Below are 22494 nucleotides of genomic sequence, written 5' to 3' on the forward strand. Positions count from 1 at the left end.
CTCCAAATACTTGATCTAAGAAAATTTTTGTGCCATGTTGCCAGATCTTCACTGAAAGTGGATGGGAACAAGCTTTCAGCTGGCAGTCATTCGAAAGGCGTTTTTGAAGTATGGGAGGTGGAGAGTCTGCCAGATGAATGAGAGTTGGATGCGCTTTCGAAGGTCAACTCTGAATTCGGGGCTAACTCTCACTCCCCTGCCTGGCGTGAACGCCCGCGTCTCCCCCCCTTCTAAGCGAGCCCGCAGAACACGCTGATTGGTCACAGGCGGAAGCCACGGCCTTGGCGCCCGGTGAACAATTAAAACTTACACGTAAAACATAACCCTTTAATACAAAATTAAATATAATAAAATATATACAAAAACGTAAAACAAAAATATATTTACAATAAAATAATATGTCGATTCCTGTAAGGAAACAAAAGTCGCACGTCACCGTTACTTGCGTCGCACCCCACACGCAAGAGATGGCGCTGGCGAGGCATAACGGCCTGAAGGAGCTGGGGAGACACTTGGGTCGACGTCAAAGGGGCTCTCTGGTGCGATGATGACAGAGTTATGACGGACTGGCCAAGCTGTGTGGCACTAGGGCCCGGCTTCCCCGGAAAATGTGCAATGAACTGCAGAGTACGTCGTGCTTTTTTTTTAGTTTAATCGTGCTAAGTATAAATTAGTTATAATTTAATTTCTGTGTGGTGTTGTAAAACAATGTCTGATAATTATTATATTATTAGTATTAACAATTAAAAATATAGGAACAACTCTAGTCGATTACCACTCGGGTGACAATCGATATATCGGCGGTCATCTGTTCTTGGCGTCGCACTGCGCTGCACTCGGGATGTGTTCTAGTCGTGCGCACTGACGCGCATACCTTGGCGAGGCATCGATTTTGCATTTAGGACTGAAGAAACACCGATGGGTGTGTTTGTATTCCTTTAATTGACTTTTATATTTATACATCAAATCCAATTTTATAACACAGCAATAATATTTTAATGTTAAATTTTTGCTTTTTTTTTTTATTGTATTTTGTCTTTTTTATTATGCGTGTGCCTGTGTTGCTTTTATTGATTTTAAAATTTGTACAGCTAATTCTATTTTGTGATTTGCTCTTATCGTTACCATGTTTTTGCTTTATTGTTAATATTATTTTTAATGACACCAACCAATACGTGTATCTGATGCCGTGTGGATCATTAAATCATTCGATGAATCAATACTTGACAATATATTAATTATCGTCATAGTTTTTTTAAAAACCTGTTTGGTAACACTTTTTTTTTTATTTCACCGTCGGATCTATTCATATACATGCAACACAACATAATCATGTCTCAAAAAAAAAACCTATTGCAAACACTTCCAAATCAATTTATGACGATAAACTGTTCACATCACATGGTAGTTTTGATAGCCATCTACAAAGGTGTGTCTTTCATTAGTACGGTGTAGTCTATGGACCATTGAGGAGCTTTGTGTTTGTGTCAGTTTGTGTGGATTGCAGTATTAGTGGAATGTAATAATAGCTACTTGAAATTTTAAAAATATATGTTTACTTCAAACAGCGCTTACACTTTAAATTAATGGATTCTAAGCAGAGTTTTGCCTCAAGTGGTAATTACTGAGTTAATTTTAAATTGCTAACAAAAATTATTTCTGACAATAATTTTAATTATTGATTCTTAATTATTGGTTCTTTTTCGGTGGTTTCAGTGGTTGCTGAAGATCACGAGTATGTTACCCCAAAGAAAGGCATCATGTCTGTGGAAGATATGCACATTTGGGAGAAGTCAGAAGCTTATAGTGTACGTATGTCAGTTATGGTTAATAAGTGCTAGGTTGGCCTCAAGTTAGACTGTTTAAATACGAGTTGTAGATCTTCATAAACCTACCCCTAATTGAGTTTTTTCTACATATCTACATATATGATACTGTTTGAAGTTCAAAACACTGTTTTATTTAGAGTATTGTTAAGTGACACTAAGTTTACAAAAGTTATGGGTAAATATGTATTGTACGGATTAGCGCCAAAAAAAATCGTACAAATATGAAATAACTTTCATTATATGCTATCTTACGTCCTCTTTTCAGAACCGCCTGCGGAGATAAAAAATTCCAATTACTTTTGGAGATATCGAATTTTTTAATATTCATTTTTTGACAATTTTTTTAAAAAAAATTTTAAAAATCAGAAAATACCTTTATTCTGTGCTCTTTAACTTCCTCTTTTAATTAAACCCGGCGGAGATCAGAAATTCCAAATACTTTAGGAGATATGGAATTTTTTAATTTTCATGATGTGCACTGATGCGGCGTTAAGCGGGAAGCCTACGATTCACACATCCTTCTGGACATACCCGAATACTCACGTTGGCAAGCCTTCTTTTCTTAAAATTAGCAAGAAGTAATTAAAAATACTTTAAAACACTGTGGATGGTTGGTTATATTAGGTAAGTATAGCTACATTAAAAAAAACTGTAAAATCATTTTATGGTTGCTTAGCAAATAACTTTTTAATATGTAGCTATCCAGCGCTAGGAAACCGTTTACATGATTTCACAGTATTTTTAATGTAGCTATCCTAACCAAATCAACCATCCACAATGTTTTGAACATAACCTAATTGACCATTAGTTTTCATGAGTTGCATATTTATTTACAATAAACAAAAAAAAAACCGAAGATGCACGATCGGGCGTTGGCCACTCGTCTGTTGAAAGAAGGCTTGCCAACGTGAGTATTCGGGTATGTCCAGAAGGATGAGTGAATCGTAGGCTTCCCGCGTTTTCACCATTGTTGCTTGTTTACAAGTATGATTTTTTTTTTCCGCGACGTAGTTGAACGACTACATCACGTAAAAAGAAAATTACGTGAGTTCCTACTGTTCATCCTTTTTCCCGGTTTGTTAGGTCAGATCAGCTACATTATAAATACTTTAAAACTAAACAACCATTAAAATTAATTATTATTATTTTTAATGTCCGTTCAGTTTCAAAGTATTTATACTGTAGCCGACCTGACCTAATATACCTTTGTCCCATTTTGTTAGGTCAGGTCAGTTACATTATAAATACTTAAAACTATACAAGTAAAATTAATTGATATTATTTTTAATTTCTGTTTATTTTGAAGTATTTATCATGTAACTAACCTTACCTAATGGAAAATTTCTGTTATTTAGGCATTCACGCACACACGGCAAAATATAAAATGGCGTCTGTTGAATGATTACATAGGGCTTGTATTGCAAAATAAGAACGGCTATATCTCCAAAAGTAATTGGAATTTTTAATCTCCGCAGGCGGTTTTGAAAAGAGGACGTAAAAGAGCATATAATGAAAGTTATTTCATATTTGTACGATTTTTTTTGGCGCTAATCCGTACAATACATATTTACCAAGTTATGGTTTTAGGGTGCATACACTAGGAAATTACCAAAGTCTTATTAACATTAGGAAATTTAAGAGAGGTTTTTTTTTTAATGAATACATATGTATCGGTGAATATTTTGCTTGATCAGTGTTTATTATTCATGTGTTAAAATTGAAATTTACAACAAAGCATAAATACACAAGAAACAAAATAACTCAGATAATGACTTTTTTTTTTAAGTAGGCTGTCAAAAAAGCATTTAGAATTTGTATTGCAAATGGATGGTTAATTTTATATGACAATAAATGATATTTCAATGACTGAATGTTTCGTATTACTCTTGAACCCAACATTTGGAACCAGGATTGACAAATTCAAGATAAAGAATCGGGACATTCCATTTGTGGAACATGTTCCTAGTGGTACCTAGGATAGGCCAATGATCGAGTTAAAACTTTAATCAATCAATCTCTGGTCGAGTGAGATGTTTGTACAATCAGCCATTAGTGGTCGTAATAACAGCAGTAGTTCTTAAGTATTCAAGCATTGTCGATATATGCAAACTTGATTCACATTGGGTCCGATTGCGAAAGCAGTAGGTTGTGTATGAAGTGTTAATTGAGTGGTAATTGTGGTGGAGCGTGCAGTGCCCCCGTGTTGCAGGAGATAGTGGGCTTCATCCTGGCCATGAACGCGGCCGTGCGGGGGAAGTCCCTGTCCTGCAAGTGCGCTGTGAGCCCGGTGACGGAAGGCGTGGTGGCCTTGCTCGACAAGCTGGACGTGTGGATAGACGAGGTTCCCCCCATCGAGCAGCCGCAGAGGTTTGGCAACAAAGCTTTTAGGACGTGGATCGACAAGTTGAGAGAGGTGATTGCCAACAATACAGCATACTTATTTCCCTTGCAACTCCAGTTGTTGTACCGCATTTCCCTCGCAGACGAGTCGGACCTTCCGAGGTATTGTGTGGGTGCCTGGAAGTTTCTTTCAACAAATAGTAACAGATATACTGTGTTTCATGAGTCATTTTGCACTTATAGTGGAGCAGTTTTGAAATGTGAGAGAGAATGGGAATAAGATCAAGGCACCCAGAGAATACCAGGAAAGAAACCACCATAGATAAACCGGCAGGGCTTGTTGTAACACTTTGATATTTGGTGTGTGGGTATACTATTAAATACAATCGAGGATGACTGTTATATTTGTGTATGCAAATGGCCCCAGTTGGGTAGCCTCTGTGTAGTAATAATTATGTGTAAGACACAGACCTACCATAGGTTATTAAATTCTGTGTTGTTGGGTGCCATCTACACACTTCTAGCTTGCAAAACTACAAATATCAATTAAATACAGAGACAACATGCTTTGTTTTCATAATAACAACAAACTGTTACTTATCAAAATAACATAATTGTGAAGTAGTGACATAAACAAACATTTAACTCAGACCATTCCAATTTTATTTGTGGTAATAAAACAATAAAAAAAAATGCAATTTCAGATAGTTGGCTAGCATTGTCAGTATGCTGGACACAGCAAATGTTTTTATTTGTTGACTTCTGTGCTTAGGTGTATAGAAAAAGTTACTTAAATCAGTTAAATTTAATAATATTAATGATTCGAAATAGTTTTCAGGCTAAATGAAGTCTGAAGCTGCGCAAAAAGCTGCGTCTCAGACCTGGTCAGAGAGTTTTGTGCGTGTACGGTTAATAGTAATTAAATATCCAAGTATTCATTCATCTTGAATATAAAATATTACATTGGTGTTTTGTGCAAAGTTTTAACACAATATCACAAGTGTCCTGAAATGATAAACACTTTAAGTACGGTCGGCGTCACAAATCCATTTTAATGGTTGTCCAGTACGGCCTACCTTTTCAGCCAATGATTTGGACCATTCAATTTACAGTAATAAATAGTCCAATTTTGCTGTATACATTGCACGTATATATAACTGCAACTTATTACACATATTCTGTAGGTCTCAGCACACTTTCTGCAGTATTTCAGGTCCTTAACTGCCTCACTGTCTGTGAGACAGGCTTCCCAACTGGGATGGACCAAACCACTTTTCTGGCGGAGTTCTAAGTCCCATCATGCAATTGGCCGGATGCCTCAAAGATCCAAACAGTGTAATTGTTTGAAAGTTGGAAGCGCTGTGCTGCCAGAGCGACGGCCAATCTCGTGATTCCATTCAGAAACACTGCCAGAGACTGAGAGACCTGACTGCCTATATTACATGAACCCATGTTATGTGACTACGTGGACTGCTCTTAAATGCTCCAAATAAATATTAATACAGTCCAAAAACAGAATGTGTATAAATCACGTTTACAGCACGGTAAACAAACGAAGCAGTCCCACAGCTGGTATATAAGCAACAACGGAATAAACATAAATTAATACATACATTTTACTGTTCTCTGTACTCCTGTACTAACATAGGTTTTATTTTCTGTACAGAACTACAGTAGTGTCTCGATTATAGAGTTAATGTGAACCGCAGGAAACTCGGATAAGCACTAATCATATGAATAGAATAAGAAAATTGTCTTGGTTTCCAGGTGACCCTGAGATACAATTTTACGAGGTGATGTTTCTCCAGTGTTTCTTGTCACGTCACTCCATGATTTGCCCAACCATAAGAGGGCATCTTTGTGTTAATTTTCTTTAGACTTTTTACAACATTTCAATCACTTTCCATGTCCTCGAGCTAGTGTTCCAACAGTCTTGGCTGTTAATGGCACTATAGGTCACCTCGGATGATACGGAAACTCAGTTAATCCAGGTGCTACTGTGCTTAAAAAATGTACATGCGTATGATTTGGTAAGTAGTTTACGTGTGAAAATATTTTATTTTCCTGGAGCAGTACTTCACTTTGGGGACACAGGGATTTTTTCCCAGTTAGAGAGAACCCTCCCATCCATCCTATAAAAGATTAATCCTTTAAAATCCTAAACTTTTTTAGTACAAATCCTATGTATTGTTTCATGTAAAGTTGATATTGATCAAAACAAAGGTATTGTAACATGTTTATTTAACTGTCCATAAGCTTTTTGTACTTGTTTCATTCACTGTGGCAATATGACATGTTATTCTGGGTCATGACTGTACCAGATAATTACTGGCTCGTGAAAGTCATGCCTCAAAGAAAGTCAATAAACATACAAGAATTTACAATGTAATTTGTTAAGTGACCAAAATGGGCTGTTCTTCTCTTGATCACTGTGAAATAACAAATAGCTTGAACATTGATGGGATGTTTTTATGAAAGTTACGTTTGTACTGCACTGCATATTTTAAAACTGGCATGGAAAGTAAGGACAATTATTTTGCCAGGGGGACAATACAAAATCATCAGTTTACGTGTGTGTATAGACACTTAAAAATGTTAAGAAAAAGTCACTAAACTATGTTTTTGCTACCTGTTTCCCATGAGTCTGAGCACCTCAGGGAGAGTCCAGGTTCAGACGTAGTTGGGTGGAGGGAGGGTCAGTACTGTCACACCGTGTCGAACCGCAGCATGAGACAGTCACGACGGATCTACACAGTGGTTCACTTGTTGGATCACTCACATCCCACAAGGCAGTCTGGGTTCAGTTCCCCACTTGTAGTCATTTTGATTGATGGTTGATATATTATGTAGGTTCTAGAAAATATTATCTTTTGAGGTTATGTCTGTTTACCTTGAAGATAGCCTTGCATAAATAAAAGAAGTCATGATTAAAGTTTGTCGATCTATTTTTCCCTTCACTGAAAACTGAACATGGCCGCCATTTTACGACGCAGTAACCTTTACAGCAAGAAAAACTCTCAAAATAAATCGGTTCATCACTTGGGCACGACATCCACTTACAGTTCTATGCATGGTACAAATAGCTGAGCGACAGTAAAATCCTAATTTAAAACAATGACTGACAATTGTTCAAGATCATAGCCTGGATCCTAGGTGTGAAATTCTCCACTTCACAACTTTGTTATGTTAATAGTGGAGAGTAGCCATCTAGCACAACTACTCTCGCAGGTGCCCAAGTACTGCTTCTAGCCATCTCGTGACACCACCAACAACCAGTCATAGCGCAGCTACACTAGACAGTGCTGGTGTATTGCAATAGCATTTCAACCAAATCCTGAGTCTTTCCCACGCTTATAGTATTACTGGACTGTCACTGTCTCTTTATATCCTGGCTTCCTTGTCATGAGATGTTGCATTATCTCACTTTCATACCAAAACCCATGGCAAAAAATACATAAGAAAACCGTGAAAGTGCATAAAAACTTAAATGAGTAAGCAAAAAAATGGATGAAAATAACATTAAGCGATGTGATCAAAAAAATGTAAGCAAACAATCACAATTATTAAACAGCGTTAAATAAATGGAAAATATGTTCATAAAACATGTTAAAACTCGTTAAAAGAACAAACTGGTTGTTTACATAATGATAGGAACCCTAACCCAGTATTATTTCTGCTTATAAAAACATGACAAACTTATTTAAAGAGTGGCGAGGGCAAGTGGCGTGTGTCGGGACCGTAGGGAGCCCTCGGGCTGCTGCAAGAGGCGCTGCCCCGGGAGTTCCACCGGGCCGTGCCGGAGGTGATGGTGTACCTGGTGGAGAGCTTCGGCAACCAGACTCGCATCGACTACGGCACGGGCCACGAGCTGGCCTTCCTCATGTTCCTGTGCTGCCTGTTCAAGGTCGGCGCCTTCACCGCCAGCGACCAGGCGGCCATCGTGTGCAAGGTGTTCCACAGGTGCGTTCACTAGCGTCGGGTAGCATCATCAGCTCTCTTATGCCTCCGAGATATCAATATATCTGAGAAATATTTATATTTCATTTTCAAATTATCAATTTTTAGTATCTATATTTTACTGTTGATATTTTTTTTATATTTATGTTGTGTTTCGATAATATTGATACCAAATTAAATAATATTTTTTTTAAGTTAAAACTGATACAGAATAATAAAAAATTTAAAAATTACTCAGTTTATTTGTATTACTATTAAAGAGCCAAACTTGATTCAGGATATTTCATTATAAACTCTTATATGTATCAAGAAATTATTTTTACGTGTACTTAAATTGTAATTTTATAATAAGTAAATCAAGGGTAAAAGTTTAGGTATTAGGATAACCAGATACATGGAAAAAAAATCAATATTTTTTAACAGTAGTGGTATCATTGAAACAATATATGGAAAGTCTGATACACCAATATGTGGGAGGATGTTGCCGTACCTGCTTAGTGCTATGCGAGGTGGTAGACCTGTATCTCTCATTCCTGGTGTGCCGCTCACTTATCCAACTTTCTCTTCCTGCTCATCCAGGATTGTGCTGGTCAGTTCCTCAAACACTTAAGTTACCATTAAATAATTAGTGTTGAAGATTTTTGTATTCACGATAAAAGCTTTTGAGGTGAAATATTTGAGAAACAAAAAGATTCATAAAGTCAAACACTGGCACTTGTACTCTGCAGAGAAACTATCAACGATATATGTTTGTTTTTTTGCTACAACTACATTGCTGAGGAACGTTTCCGGCACACAATTGGTATCCTGAACATGTAAAATTACATAGTTTGATATGTGTGTGCATATATTTATTATATTGAGTACATGCCTCAGTGAAAGGTCTTCGATCTGGCATTCGGCCTATCGAGTCGCCGGCGCTGAGTGTTTCTGAGTGGATTGCAGCCGTGGTGGCGTCGCTGTGCCAGAGTTGGTTGCTGCTGTCAGTGCAGTGTTCCCTGTTGTCCGGCGTGTGACGCTGGGACGACAGTGGGCGGGGGCAGGGGGCCTGGCTCGTCGCCGGCAGGGAGGGGGGGGGGGGAGCACGGCTCACGGCACGGCACGGCACGGCCGCTGCGCAGGTACCTGCGGCTGGTGCGCAGGCTGCAGCTGGTGTACCGCATGGAGCCGGCCGGCAGCCACGGCGTGTGGAGCCTGGACGATTACCAGTTCGTGCCCTTCATCTGGGGCAGCTCGCAGCTCGTCGGTACACACCACTACAACCGACATGTGTGATCAGTGGCATAGCCAGGATTTGTGTATGGGGGGTGTTAGAAGCATGTCCCCCCGTATTAAAGAGGGGGGTCCGGGGGTCCTCTCCCGGGAAAATTTGGATTTTAAGGTGTAAAATAGTGCTATTTTAGCAGTTTTCGGTACTTAAATTTAAATATTGTAATGGTAAAAATTTTATTAATTTTAATATGAAATTTGTTTGAGTGATGAATAAGAAATTAATTAAAGATTTGGTGATAGGGGGGGAAGGGGGGGTGGTTGAACCCCTAAAAAAAAAAACCTGGCTACGCCCCTGTGTGTGATGACTAGAGCCACGGAATTCACGCGCATTCATTTAGTCGCAAGCTAGAATGCAAACCTCCACACTGTCGCACTGTGTTCATGATTGGCACGCAGTTATCTGGACACGCCCCTCTACGACCGTGAGCCGACGATGTCCAGCTAGGAGAGAAGTAAGCAAGTCAGGTAGTGCCAAATAACAAGGATAAAAATGTTCTCGCTAAGAAATCAACCAATGGGAAAGTAAACATGGGTCGAGCACACCTATAACTTTGAATTGTATCCTGAGGCCAGAGGAATCCACGAAATTTCCGGGACTCTAGTGATGACCTTGTGTCGGAGTTGTCGAGTTCTTTTCCCTGTTTAAAGTTTACTGGCACAAATACATGTTACCCTTGATTATATTATGAGCCTGTTTGAAATTTTGGTCCTATCTCATCATTAGTCTTAGTTTAATTTCTATTTTAGTTTATTAAGTAAAATCTGGTGTCCTCTAACCAATTTTTGGTCAGAATTATTTCTTTGAATAACTAATATTGAGATAATTAAATTACATTATTTTATCTTCATAAAAAGAAGTGATTAATATCACACATTACGCCAAAAAAAATAATTAAAAATAAACGTCTGTGTGAGACCAAGTGTTGGAATTGTTTCACACACATATATGTGTGTTTATAACATATTTTATTGCATAATAAATTACATATATGGATACTTTCGCAATGATGATTAGCAGACATATGTATTGTTTTTTGTTATTTAATAGTATTTTTCATACAGTGGTTTTCATGGTATGAGGTCTTCTGATAGTATTTTGTAACTGGACACATCTGCAAAGTATACCAAATTTTTAATAAAAGTATTTTCCTGAAACTAGAAGTATGTCAAAGTATGTCAGTCTTTCAAGAGAGTTAAAATACCATAATTGATAAAATAATTTAGCTTTGCAAGAATATGAAGTTATTTTGAGAGACTAACTGTGAGGTAAGGTGGCAGCATTCCTGCTAGATCTGCCACTTGCAGTTAGAAGTTTGCACTGCGTTACAAGAGGGACAGCCAAAAATGTTTGGGAAAGTTGTGAGCCAAAAATTGACGAGAACTAATTTCAATTTTAATAAATTTGCATCACCATCAGTAGTGGGAACATGACAGTGGTAAGTTTTGGAGGTTATTAAAAAAAATTTTTGTTACTTTTTTCTTCTGTAGTTTTTAATATTTACATTAAATAATATTGTGTATTGGCATTTTTAATGTAAATTGTAAGTATCATAAATATCAGCACATTCACTTAAATTTTGGCCAAATGATTTGCTGGTATTGGTAGGGTATGTTCATTAAACAAATGTTGATGTATGTTAGTGTAATTTATTTTTCTGAAAAGCATAACTATTTTTAAATGTTTTCTTTGCAAAGTACATATTTGTTTGTCTGCTGGACAGTCAAGAAGGCATGAGCTGGCAGGCATTACATTACACAGACTGCACGCAACACGAGACAAGTACTAACATAGACAGACATGGATGCTTGGGATCGATTTGGTGATAAAATAAGCATTGCTGGTCACTACTTACATAGTTAAAATATATTTTTGGGTTAAAGAAAGTCATTTAAAATAACAAATGTAGTGTGAATAGGTTTTAATGTTTTTATTATTATTATTATTATTTATTGTCTTCAAATGTTTTCAGCTCATCCACGCATTGAACCAAAATCCTTTGTTCAAGAAGACATTGTCAAAGCTTATGCTCATGATTACATGTTCCTGGGTTGTATTGAATTCATTAACAAGGTAAGTGACTCAGCACATATTTTTCGGAGATATGAATAATGTACATACTAGACGGTGTATTGTATCAAAATTTACCATTTGCATAGAAAATATCAAACTTGTATGATTTGTTGTGGTTAGTGTTTGCTGAAAATTGCTATCTTCCCTAGTTCTTGACTTGCAGCTGAAAGGCTGTTCTGTTCGAAAGAAACAGTCTTTCACCACAGTCTGAAGATGAAACTAGTTTTGTTTTACTATTTGCAGTATTTGAAATGTATGGAGTAATAAACATAAATTACATTATACTTAGGAACCCTGAAAAACCATAAATAAAATTGATCAAAAGCTGAGTTAAAATAAGGCAAAAGCGAAGCAAAATGTCTGTACTGAACATATAAGTGGTGCAAAAAATTGATTTAAAAAATGTAACGTTACTTGTATAATTCAGTATCAAATGTTCATTTTTGCCTTTTATTCCCTTAAAAATTATTTTATATACACTGTGAATTGAAACTTAAGAACTTTTGGTGGTAAATCTGAAGAAAAACTACTTTTATTTCATTGTGCTCCACATATAGTTCTGCTTGCGTGGTTCGTGTTTCAGGTTAAGACAGGCTTGTTCGCAGAGCACTCGAACCAGCTTTGGAACATCAGTGCCGTTCCTTCGTGGTCGAAAATAAATTATGGACTTATCAAAATGTATAAAAATGAGGTAAGATGTACATAAAAATTTTTGATGTCATTTTTTTAAAATTTGAATTGTGTTAATTTTTTGTTTGTGTGACTTAAATTCTATGTTAAGAATCTTTGATATACTCTGGAGTTACAAAAAAGTGTAACAGTGGAAGCCATTTAGGTATTTGTTTGTTACATCTGAGGATCATCAGTGTTGTGGCAACCATCATTGGTCCTACCATGACTGAACATTAGTTGCTAATGTGCACAGTGCCGGCACCCAACACCCAAACTGTCCACGACATGAAGTGCGGACTAGTGCTGGCTAGGCAGACTGTCCTTACTGGCTGTGTAATAAGTGTCGCTTGGGAAAATGTTACTTTTCTATAGACATAGTCAATTATAAACTTGGTTTGAGGCTCTCAAAAAGTATATTTTTAAAAAATTGCATAGATACATGATGTCCCTCCAAATAATAAATAACATTGAGATGTGTGGTTATGCCAATGAATTTGTTGTGTAAAATACGCACTTGAGAAAAACTTACTTAAAGAAATTTCCTGCATTTTAAGTTTAAAAAAGTAGAACTTTTCCTAAAAAAATGCGTACAATTTTACCCTTTCAATAAGTTTTTCGCTGTTGCCGAGTCTAAAAATTTCCAAGAACTCTGAAAAACGTGTTAATGTGGTTTTACTGTATGTATTGTTTTTTCCAGTCAATAGAATAGACATGTTGGCTGCATGTTCCTAGAAGTAGTGTGCGTGCTCTGTGTCCAGGTGCTGGCCAAGTTCCCGGTCATCCAGCACGTGCTGTTCGGGTCGCTGCTCCCACTCAGACTCCTCCAGGGGAAGTGAGGGGCATCACGCATCATGCGTGTTCTGTGTCAGTGGCTTAGCTCACCAACCTGTGTCCACTGCGAACTGTAGTCTGTGTGCTTCGTGCGACGCAACTACACCCGCTAATTTGTACATACACGTGTTCTCTCGCAACTATAGGGTTCTGAAGGTTCTGGCATGGGGTGGATGGATTCGAGATGATGTTGTGGACTTGTGCCATGAGGAACCTTAATAACGGGGAAAAAAATAATATTGAAAATACAAAAAAGACAAACATGCTGCATACAAAAAAAAATAAAAACAAGACAATATTAAAAAAATTTAAAAACATAAACAGTTCATAAAATTCTGTGGAAGTAGTCAAAAATGATCACAGCAGGATGTCTGTGCTGTCGTCATTGTGGTCTCCAGAATATATGTTTTGTCCCATCGCTGGGTTCTAATTTTTTATGTTGTTTACTGTGCTTGTTTCTACTGTCTCGTCATTGTTAGCCTACTGTGTCCATCTGTGTTGTGATGATTTTTTAACTAAGTCCGCAGAATGTTTTTAATTTTTTTAATTTGTTTTGTTGGTTTTGGCTTGTTTTCTGCGTGCTTGCATGTTCTTATATCTTATATATAAATCTTTTTTGTCTGTTATTGAGGTTCCTTATGGTTATGCTATTACATCTTGAATAGAAGCTAAAGCGAAGAGAAAAAGGTGTGAATGGCTGCCTCTCGCATTATATTTTAAACTTCTCTTGAGTAATCCTCTTGAATGACAAAACTAAATAGATATTCAATAATTTACTTGAACCATAAAATCTATATTAATATAAGAGAGGTTGTCTGTTGTCTGTAGATTGCATGGCGCGGATATGACAAGGTCAGAGCCGTGAAAATTGTACATGACCAAATTGTTTTCCCTATGATCTGCATGACGACTGTCACATTATTGATGCTTTCTTCATCTCTTGGCAATGGCTACTCCGTTGTTGATGCCTCATTCATTTATAGATCTTAATCCAGTATTACAGTATTCCAGTAATTATTATCTTTGTCATTACGTACACAGTTTGGGTAAAAAAACATGAATTTGAATGGTTTTTTATTAATATTAAAAAGGGTGTGTGTAATGATCGTTCCACGAGTGTTCCGCATGTGGATTGTCGTAGTCCGAGGAGCGGCTACACCTAGCATGCCAGAGACAGAAGCACTGACTAGAGCAGTCACTCTTCTGCAACCAAACATTGGAACAAACGAGAAAGTGGACATCCTGTTTGTGTGCTGAGCCATTGCAATGTTCCAGAGGAGTACAGTTGTTTACTATCCTGTGTCGTGTCTGCTCATGGGAAAAGCTGCTAATAGTGTTGATAATGATTGAATACGTTCCGTATCTGTTGAATCCGTTGAGGTAGTAATTGTGGAAATAGTGTAAATTTTCCTTCTAATTTTGAAAATAACTGATGTGTCTATTGTTACACAAGTAATGTTAACATGTGCATTTTGACAAAATATATATGTACTGAATTTTTTTTTACGGGGGGGGGATGAGGTTCATTTAAATGAGTACACAGCTATTGTTATGTGTGAATAACGTTGAAACATTAAATGCAGTGTGAGTTTAGAACTCATTTTAATTGCAGGAAACCTGAAACTATCCATTAGGTGGCTTAGTTACTTAATATAATTTATTATATTAACAAGGAAAAAGATTAAAGCTTGGGTTTTGTGTGAGAAAATTTTCAAATTTTTATATTCTATCCTTAAATGTTTGCCTTATTAGTAGCATTTGTGTAAATTACTTAAAATTTTTCCTAATAAAGGCATGGTGAATGTACGGATCCCAAATAAACACTTTTTTTTTCATGGCAGTATTAATTTGTGTGTATTAGGACTTCTGCAGGCTCAGAATGCCTATTGTGCTGTAAATGTTGTTTTGTGCTGACAAATAAATAGTTTTAATAAATTATTCGTGTGAGTGATTTGTACCCTGACTTTAAACTTCTTTTAGTTAAGCCTAAGTATGTTCCCGCTTGTAAATACATAGTTTCATTTTTTTTCTAATTGGTATATATTAGTTTTTCATGAGTAAGGTACTACTCATTTTCTACACAGAATTTTATAGTTTTGTTTTACTACTTATCGGGGAAATGTAACTTTTTTTACTTTAAGAATTTATGTTCATTGGAATTGGAAATAAAGGTAATTAGTGATGGCAGATGAAACTGGCTAAACAACCACATGCCTTTTTGTTGGTGATGTTCCTCTATGGGACTTCATGCTGTTACTACAATTTATTAGCTACCATTTAGAATTGTTGGCTACAGTATAAAGTTATTTAATGGTAAATCACAGAATTAAAACTCAGGGCAGTCAAATGTATTGGACTGTTTTCCCTCACTATGACTGCAAAGAGATCCTTCTTGTAGCTTTAGATAAGCAGTCAGATTGATCAGTTTTACCAAATGGTTACTTGTTTTTATAAAAGTAGTCATCATTGAGCACATGCTGTGCTGTTGTGCTCTGTTAAGTGCTGTGGGTTATGTGGTTATTTCTTAGCTGCAGTTGGCATCAGTGAGGAGGTGATCAGGCGGAATGTGTGGATGGGCCCCACTGTGTGCTACTGCTTTGTGAGCAGACAGCTTCACACAGAACAAACCCTACAATTAAGTTGCATATCTACTACATTTTGTTTCCAACTTAAGTTTATAAAATTGAGTCAAACATAGGACCGCAAATAAATTTGTATAAAAACTAGGCATTTTTATGTTCCTATCTCCTATAATAAATATATACATTTACAGAAAAATTAAGACAGTCATGGGGACTGCCGACAGAAGTGGAAACCTTTTTTTTATTTATTTATATTTTTTAGTATTAAAATAATAAATAACTAAATAAAGAATCGCTCAATGCTGCTAAATAAGTTTTTACTTGAAAAAAGAACTTGAGTTTGTTATTATGGTGATTATTTATGAAATCATAATTATTAAATTATAAATATATAATAAATAATTCAATGTGACTCAAATACAAAAAAGTAATAGACGAAAAATCGAAACACTCGGGATCCGAACCTAGTACTAAATACCTTATCATGCGCTATCCACAACACTACACCACTGATTTACATACAGGTATTTTAGTAAGTTTGTCGTAAAACACGCCTCTACAAATAACAATCCATTATGTTGAATATTTAAGGGAGAAGGGATAAAATGTCACAATCACATATAAAATTATTATGTGTGCAGTTGGCTATTATATAAAAGTTGAACTATCTTATTGGCTATAAAATATGTCCATTTTTTATTTTCTTGTTTTACTTTTTGGAAGAATTTTGTAAATGATTACTTTTAAATAAATAAAATTGATATTCTTGATTTCTATTTTTATCGGGTGAGGGCTTCAGAATATTTCATATCAATTTTCTCAGCTCTCTATACCTTGATTTCTACAAATATCAGAATGATGTCAGCATTATATCTATCATTTTTTAGTCACAACAGATGTCAGTGTTATGTCAAAATATTAAAAAAAATTCATTACCTAGCTATGACTGACCGGTACCAGTGACATCAGACCTACGTCATGTAGGTATTCACTGGGCAATGCACAGCACACCGTGGCTGGGTGGACTCCTGGATCCAGGGTCCAGGCTCGGCCCTGTTTATTTTTAAATGTTCAACTATTATAATATTTTTACAAACTAGAAAAAAACATTTTGAATATTTTATAAGTAAAGCTTAGTTTGGACTTATGGAATGGTAACCATAATTATACCCTGTATTTTCAGATTAAATAAGATTCTAAAAAAGAGTGTAGGTAAGAAATAACCATGCAATTATAATATAGCACGGGAGGGGGGAGACCCACCTCCGATTTTCGGTTCAGGGCCCGTAATCGATTGGGGGGGGGGGGGGGAAGACATGCAGTATACACAAATTAAACTTTTCACGTGGTCAATTTAACTTTACTTACTGCTACTACAGCAAGTCGGTGACGCAAACTCAAGATTTTACCCATCCAAAAAAGTCTAATACACACATGATACAGTCGAGTACATGGTGTTTTATTGCATAATTGTCGCACATTTTATACTAAAATCAAGTTTGAAAAGTAGGGGTCCGACTTATATGTGGGGGGAAAAAATTTTGTCTGGTAAAGTTATTCATAAAAACTAAATCCGTGCATGGAAAGTACGTTTATTTAAACAAGTAGCGTATACAAAAGCACACCACACAATTTAAATTAATAAAACATGAACCGAAAACCGTTCTTCAGCATTAAACAGAAAAAAATGTGTGACCCGAATGCGAGAGAGTGCGGGCCATCAAATGTAGTTACCTCGGTACTCAACAGAGAGCGCGCGTTGCATGAATCGGCCAGATATCTATATCGATATTCGACTACGTGTGCGCACTCTATATTTGAATCAACATAACCAAACATGACTAATGCCAACTAGCGCTGGCTACATTTTTATAAGCGGTACACCGCGGCGACGCAGATAATCAGATAATTTGATTTGATTTTTTATTTCATTCAATAGACCATACAATGGTATAGAATATGTCAAAAAAAAAATTACAAATAAACATAAATACATACACATAAACAGGTACAAGAACAGTATTAAAAGCATTACAAAATTAAAATATTATAATAAATATAACAGCTGCTCTTCCTTAAATAAGCACCTATTAATATATCACAGCGAAATTATTATGTGCTGAAACAGGGTTCAAGGTATTAATGTAGGGTGATGGTGACTGCAATGTCGACCGAAACGTCGGTGAATTATTTGCCAAGGACACGGCTACAACCCAGAAGCCAAGCTACTTCAGACAATGGCCGTGAAAGCCTGTGAACATATAAATTTTGCCACAACACAAAATCACACAACGCAACTAAAGAAGATTTCACTTCAAAAAAAGCATGTAATTCAGTACAAATTATAAATGTGAAATAACTTTGGCAATTCAAGCCAAGACTCGTAAGTGTAAATATTAAAATTTGAAAACATAATAACTCACATAAAAATAAGCTTCAGACATATTGGGTTTCTTTCTGTCCAAATACACCCCGACCCCGCACTGGCAGTCAGCGAACAGTCAGCTGGGGGCCCGCGAATACCTCGTCGTACTCGTCACTACGTCACTCGCCCCCTCCCTTCCCCCCACCAGGCGGCGGAGACGTGCAAACCTTAGGTTTGTTTGACTCGAGGTCTCTTTTTGACCTGTCAACTCTCGGGGCGCCCTTTTCCGGAAGCAATATGGTGGATGGTCGTTCTACTCGCGGGGGCAAGTTGCTCTCAGGTCACTCAGGTCATGCTCTCGATGCTGCTCCTCTCGAGGAAGAGTTGCGAGGGCAAGTCGTCTGCTGGTTGTTTTGGCGCGACTTTGACGATGGAGTCAATATGTTATCAAGCTACATTTGGTGATGACGGTAATATTTTAATAGATGACGACATTGAAGCGGAAAAAATTTTCAATATAACTTATTTGGCGTCCTTTATTTAGCAATCACAAGATTTGCAATCGTTTCCTAGTACAGGTTAGCTTATGCATACCACAGGTGGTTTAAAGTCAAAATTCAATATTTATATTTTTTACCTTCATCATGCTCTCTCATAATTTGTAGTCCAATATATGGTAAATCAATAGCAACTTCATCTTCAGATGAATCTTCATTTCCAAACAAATTTCTCAGGATGTCTGCTATATTTTTCCGCCATCATTGTTTTACAACAAATAGCGTTTTCTTCGTGCATTAAAAGTTACCGACTCTTTTTGCCCTCAGGTCAACTTGCTCCCAACTCTTTCAACTCCCGAGGAGCACGAGAGACCTCCAGTCAAACAAACCTAGTGTTTATTAGCTCTCAAGTTTTTATAGTATTTTATCATTCATACCTGTCCACGTGTTTTAGGCCTCACGTAAAATATCCGTCACACTAAAATTAACAAAATATCTTAAAACAATTTTAACTAAAAATGCATTAAAAACTTAACGTGATAAGAACCAGGCTGCCAACTTTACCTTGAAATAACTAGACAGTTGTTTCTATTGGCGCTTACATGCCAAACAAATTTACTAGCAATTAACTAAAAGAAAATAAAATAACTTAAAATATAGAACCAAGCAATAAACATAATTTAAAAAATTAATCTTTTCCTAGGGGAACTGTCGTTAACGTCGGTTAAGTCTTTTGGCCATAGCGAAGCTGGCCACAGTTGCAACTTGATCCTGTGGTTCTCCAGATATCCATAGGGGCGTAGCGTAACCGAGGCTGTTTTCAAACAGGCAGGGATGTTTAATGCCATACGTCACGGCCAGGGCAACCTGGTTTCCACCCTAATGGGTTTTCCATTTTAATTGATTTTCTATTCTTTAAATACGCTGTCATTTTATGTGTGATACTAATTGTTGACATGTCTTATTTTTATGTTGACAGCCAGAAGATATATTAATACGGGACAAGCCCAAGAAAGAATAATAATATTAGAAGACAACTTGAGTGTATCATATTAACTTGTTTATTGTTCTCTTGCATTATTTCTTCATGTTAATAAAATTTGCTACTCTTACAACACAGTTTTCTTGTGTCGCTCTAACCATTGAATATTACGTTATATATATTCAATGCTCTAACTCCCTTGTTTCCCCTACCAAGGGCAACACAGTAAGTATAAGTAATGATAGATAAATTATAACACTATATTATCACCTTTAGTACTAAGTTAATTTTAATTTTTTTATTAATTGAATTTTATATTTTCGTAGTCTTTGACTACACATATTATTGTATTGTTACACTTTTTTTTAATTGATACTTGAGAATGCGTATTCATCGCAAGTATGGGAGAGTGTGACTTTTTTTTCTTATATGTTGGTCAAGGGAGGGGCGGCAAATGTGACGTTTGTCTAGGGTGGCAGACCTGGTTGTACCGGCTCTGCGTAGGCGACAAGGTTTCTCACAGTTACACAGCCTACTGTCTTCACTCATATTTTGCTAGTTTTTACGTAACTTCTAAAAAGGGGGGGGGGGGGGCGAACCCGCCCTGCGTCCGCTACTGTTCTTACACTTGATTCGCGTTTTTCGTGTACAGACTTATTCATATCTAATATGGTAAAAATAGTAAAAAACTTAAATTCATTTTTTTTCCAGCTTCAATTTTTATTTTTAATTTTCCGTGTTAAAATATTTTTTTTGTTATGACAGTTGAGTTACGAATATAATTTCTAGCACATAATTAAAAAAAAATTATGAGACAATTAATGTTAATACTTTTTTCCATAAAAATGCAAAATAAGTGGTTTATAAAAATATTCATTGATTTAATAACATATATTTTATTTCATACATGGTTTCTTATAAGTCACGGTCATTAAATATTAAATAACAATAAATAAGGACTTATAATTTTTGATTGGATAAATACATTTACGTTGGCATTGTTGCATGTGTTTTAAATAATAGCATACATTAGTTAAAAATAATATAATTCAGTCATTGCTGTGAATACATTCACACTAGTAAGCCTGTTTACAAATAGTTTATCCTGCAATGGCTATAGCTGAATAATGCAAATTTTACTACTGTTCATATTTATTAAAACATAAAGTTTTAAGAAAATTGCTTATCTGAAAGGTATTAAAAAACGAAACTTGCATAAAATCAATGTTCATTTAGTTTAGTAAACTAAAGTGAAAATTGTAGTTTGACTTAGACACAGATAAAGTAAATAACGGTAGGCTACACTAGTCACTATGCACAGCCCCATATGTAAGAGTGGTATATGTCGATCACAAATACGCTTCCGAGGGCAAGAATGGTGCATTAGACAAGATTGTGCAATGAATATAATAATTTATTTTATAAATAAAATAAGATGAGCGCGCTGCCGTTTTACAGGCAGAAGTTGCGTCGACCACTGCTACGAAGACGGCGGGCAGTATTTATAAGTCAGGCCCCGAAGAACAAACGAGTTGCGGCTGGAGGCTGGAGGCTGGAGGCTGGAGGCTGGAGGCTGGAGGCTGGACGGCTACACGAGCACTCGGAGAGAGCCACGTGCAGAAGCTCCTGAAGAGTCCTCGCTGACAGCACGACGACGCACTAGAGGCTCACGTCAGGCAGAGGGCTCAGGGCTCAGGGCTCAGGCCCCGAGGCGCGGGTCAGCAGGCCGCACCAGGCGGGCAGGCCGGGGGGCAGCTCCCCGGGACACAGCACGGAGCCCCCGCTGCCCGAGTACACCACGGCGCCGGCAGACGCCCGCCCCACCTGCACGACTCCGCCGTCGCCCAGGTAGCGCACGCAGCCCAGGTTGCGGGCCACCTCGACGCGGCCGCGGCGGCCCGTGTACACGATGGTGCCCAGGTTGACCTCGACCTTGAGCCGCGTGCGGTCGCCGCAGACGTGCAGCAGGCCGTGGTTGGTGCGCACGCGGATCTTGCGGCCGTCGCCGCTGAAGAGCGAGCCTGAGGCCGTGCCGAGGTGTGCCATGGCGCGCGGCGTGTTGTTCAGTCGGTCCGCCGCGCCGCGCGCTCGGCTATACCCGGCTATACCCGGCTATACCCGGCGGCACAGGGCTTCCCCCGGCTCGTGGGCTCGTGGCTTCCCGCCGCGTGAACCTGCCCCCCTCCCCTGGTGAGGAAACAACCAGTCGACCCTGTCCTGCTCTGCGTCCTGTGGTACAGTCGTGGCGCCAATCGCTGCCCCTCCTGGCACATGGTGCATGCCGACACCCGGCATGATCGGCCTGAGACGCACTGAGTCTTCCCTACCCAGACCCCTCCCGCAGGGCACGACCTGGGACATCGCTTCGGGACGAGACTTGGCAGCCCTTTAGGGTGTTCAACCCTCAAAACAAGACAGCCCAATGACCAGCCAATGTAATATGTATTCAATTTTTTAATGAATGAATTATATTATAATTTTAATTTTTGTTTACTAGAATAACTTATTTTATAATTTTTGTAGACAAAAAACATAGCAATACAATAAAACACAAAGTGATCGCGACCGAGATTCGAGACCTCAACGACTTGGCAGTAGTCAAGAACTTAGTACATAGTACATAAGCTGATTGTTAACATCAGTGCACGATTATGAGTACAAATCTTGAGAAACATGAGGAATTTGAAACGAATTATCTGCCTTCTTACTTTTTTTTTCATCTGCAATAAATTACACAAACCCATTATTAAATAAATTTGTCTGACCTACATTAACTTTTTCTTCTTTTTTATGCTTTTCTCTCCTCTTTTAAGTACCCAATTTACGTCATATTCCATAATTTACTGAAACAATTTAGCACATTGTATTTTTAATAATAGATTTTTTTTAAAGTGGCGCGTATCTGTGAGCTTAAGAAATCTGCCCTCATACTTCTAACCTCGAATAAAATTAGACTGAATGTATATGTCACCGTATTTATTATCTGCATGTTCAGCGATACACACCACTGTTTCTTTTGTGAGATTTCAGATCTGTGTACTTATATGTCATTTAATTAATATTCCAAGCAAACTAGAGACAGCTGGATCCAAAACA

At 37.4% G+C, this 22494-nt stretch overlaps 2 protein-coding genes across 3 annotated transcripts; one reads left to right on the top strand and one right to left on the bottom strand.

Annotated features, from left to right (window-relative positions):
* Positions 1-1437: 1437 nt before the first annotated feature.
* Positions 1438-19531, top strand: LOC134537302 (serine/threonine-protein phosphatase 2A activator). 2 transcript variants are annotated; one of them, XM_063377595.1, is made up of 9 exons: positions 1438-1617; positions 1717-1808; positions 4039-4242; positions 7912-8129; positions 9248-9372; positions 11369-11469; positions 12053-12160; positions 12900-12973; positions 19396-19531. In XM_063377595.1, exons 1-9 carry the CDS (start codon positions 1587-1589, stop codon positions 19409-19411), a joined length of 969 nt encoding a protein of 322 aa, XP_063233665.1. In that variant the 5' UTR covers positions 1438-1586; the 3' UTR covers positions 19412-19531. The 2 variants fall into 2 exon arrangements, with proteins under 2 accessions (XP_063233665.1, XP_063233666.1); XM_063377596.1 differs by having other exon boundaries at positions 1439-1617; positions 12900-13005.
* A 730-nt stretch (positions 19532-20261) lies between these two features.
* LOC134537303 (uncharacterized) lies at positions 20262-21499 on the bottom strand. The gene has a single exon (XM_063377597.1). It carries the CDS (start codon positions 21442-21444, stop codon positions 21091-21093), a length of 354 nt encoding a protein of 117 aa, XP_063233667.1. The 5' UTR covers positions 21445-21499; the 3' UTR covers positions 20262-21090.
* Positions 21500-22494: the final 995 nt, after the last annotated feature.

The sequence above is a fragment of the Bacillus rossius genome, chromosome 12, assembly GCF_032445375.1.
Source record: "Bacillus rossius redtenbacheri isolate Brsri chromosome 12, Brsri_v3, whole genome shotgun sequence".
In the NCBI taxonomy this organism is placed as follows: Eukaryota; Metazoa; Arthropoda; class Insecta; order Phasmatodea; family Bacillidae; genus Bacillus; species Bacillus rossius.

Coding starts and splice junctions, on each gene's coding strand:
- LOC134537302 (XM_063377595.1), top strand. CDS start 1,587: ATGGATTCTAAGCAGAGTTTTGCCTCAAGTG. Junction 4,243..7,911: donor GGATCGACAAGTTGAGAGAG/GTGATTGCCAAC, acceptor TCGGGACCGTAG/GGAGCCCTCGGGCTGCTGCA. Junction 11,470..12,052: donor GTATTGAATTCATTAACAAG/GTAAGTGACTCA, acceptor TTCGTGTTTCAG/GTTAAGACAGGCTTGTTCGC.
- LOC134537303 (XM_063377597.1), bottom strand. CDS start 21,444: ATGGCACACCTCGGCACGGCCTCAGGCTCGCTCTTCAGCGGCGACGGC.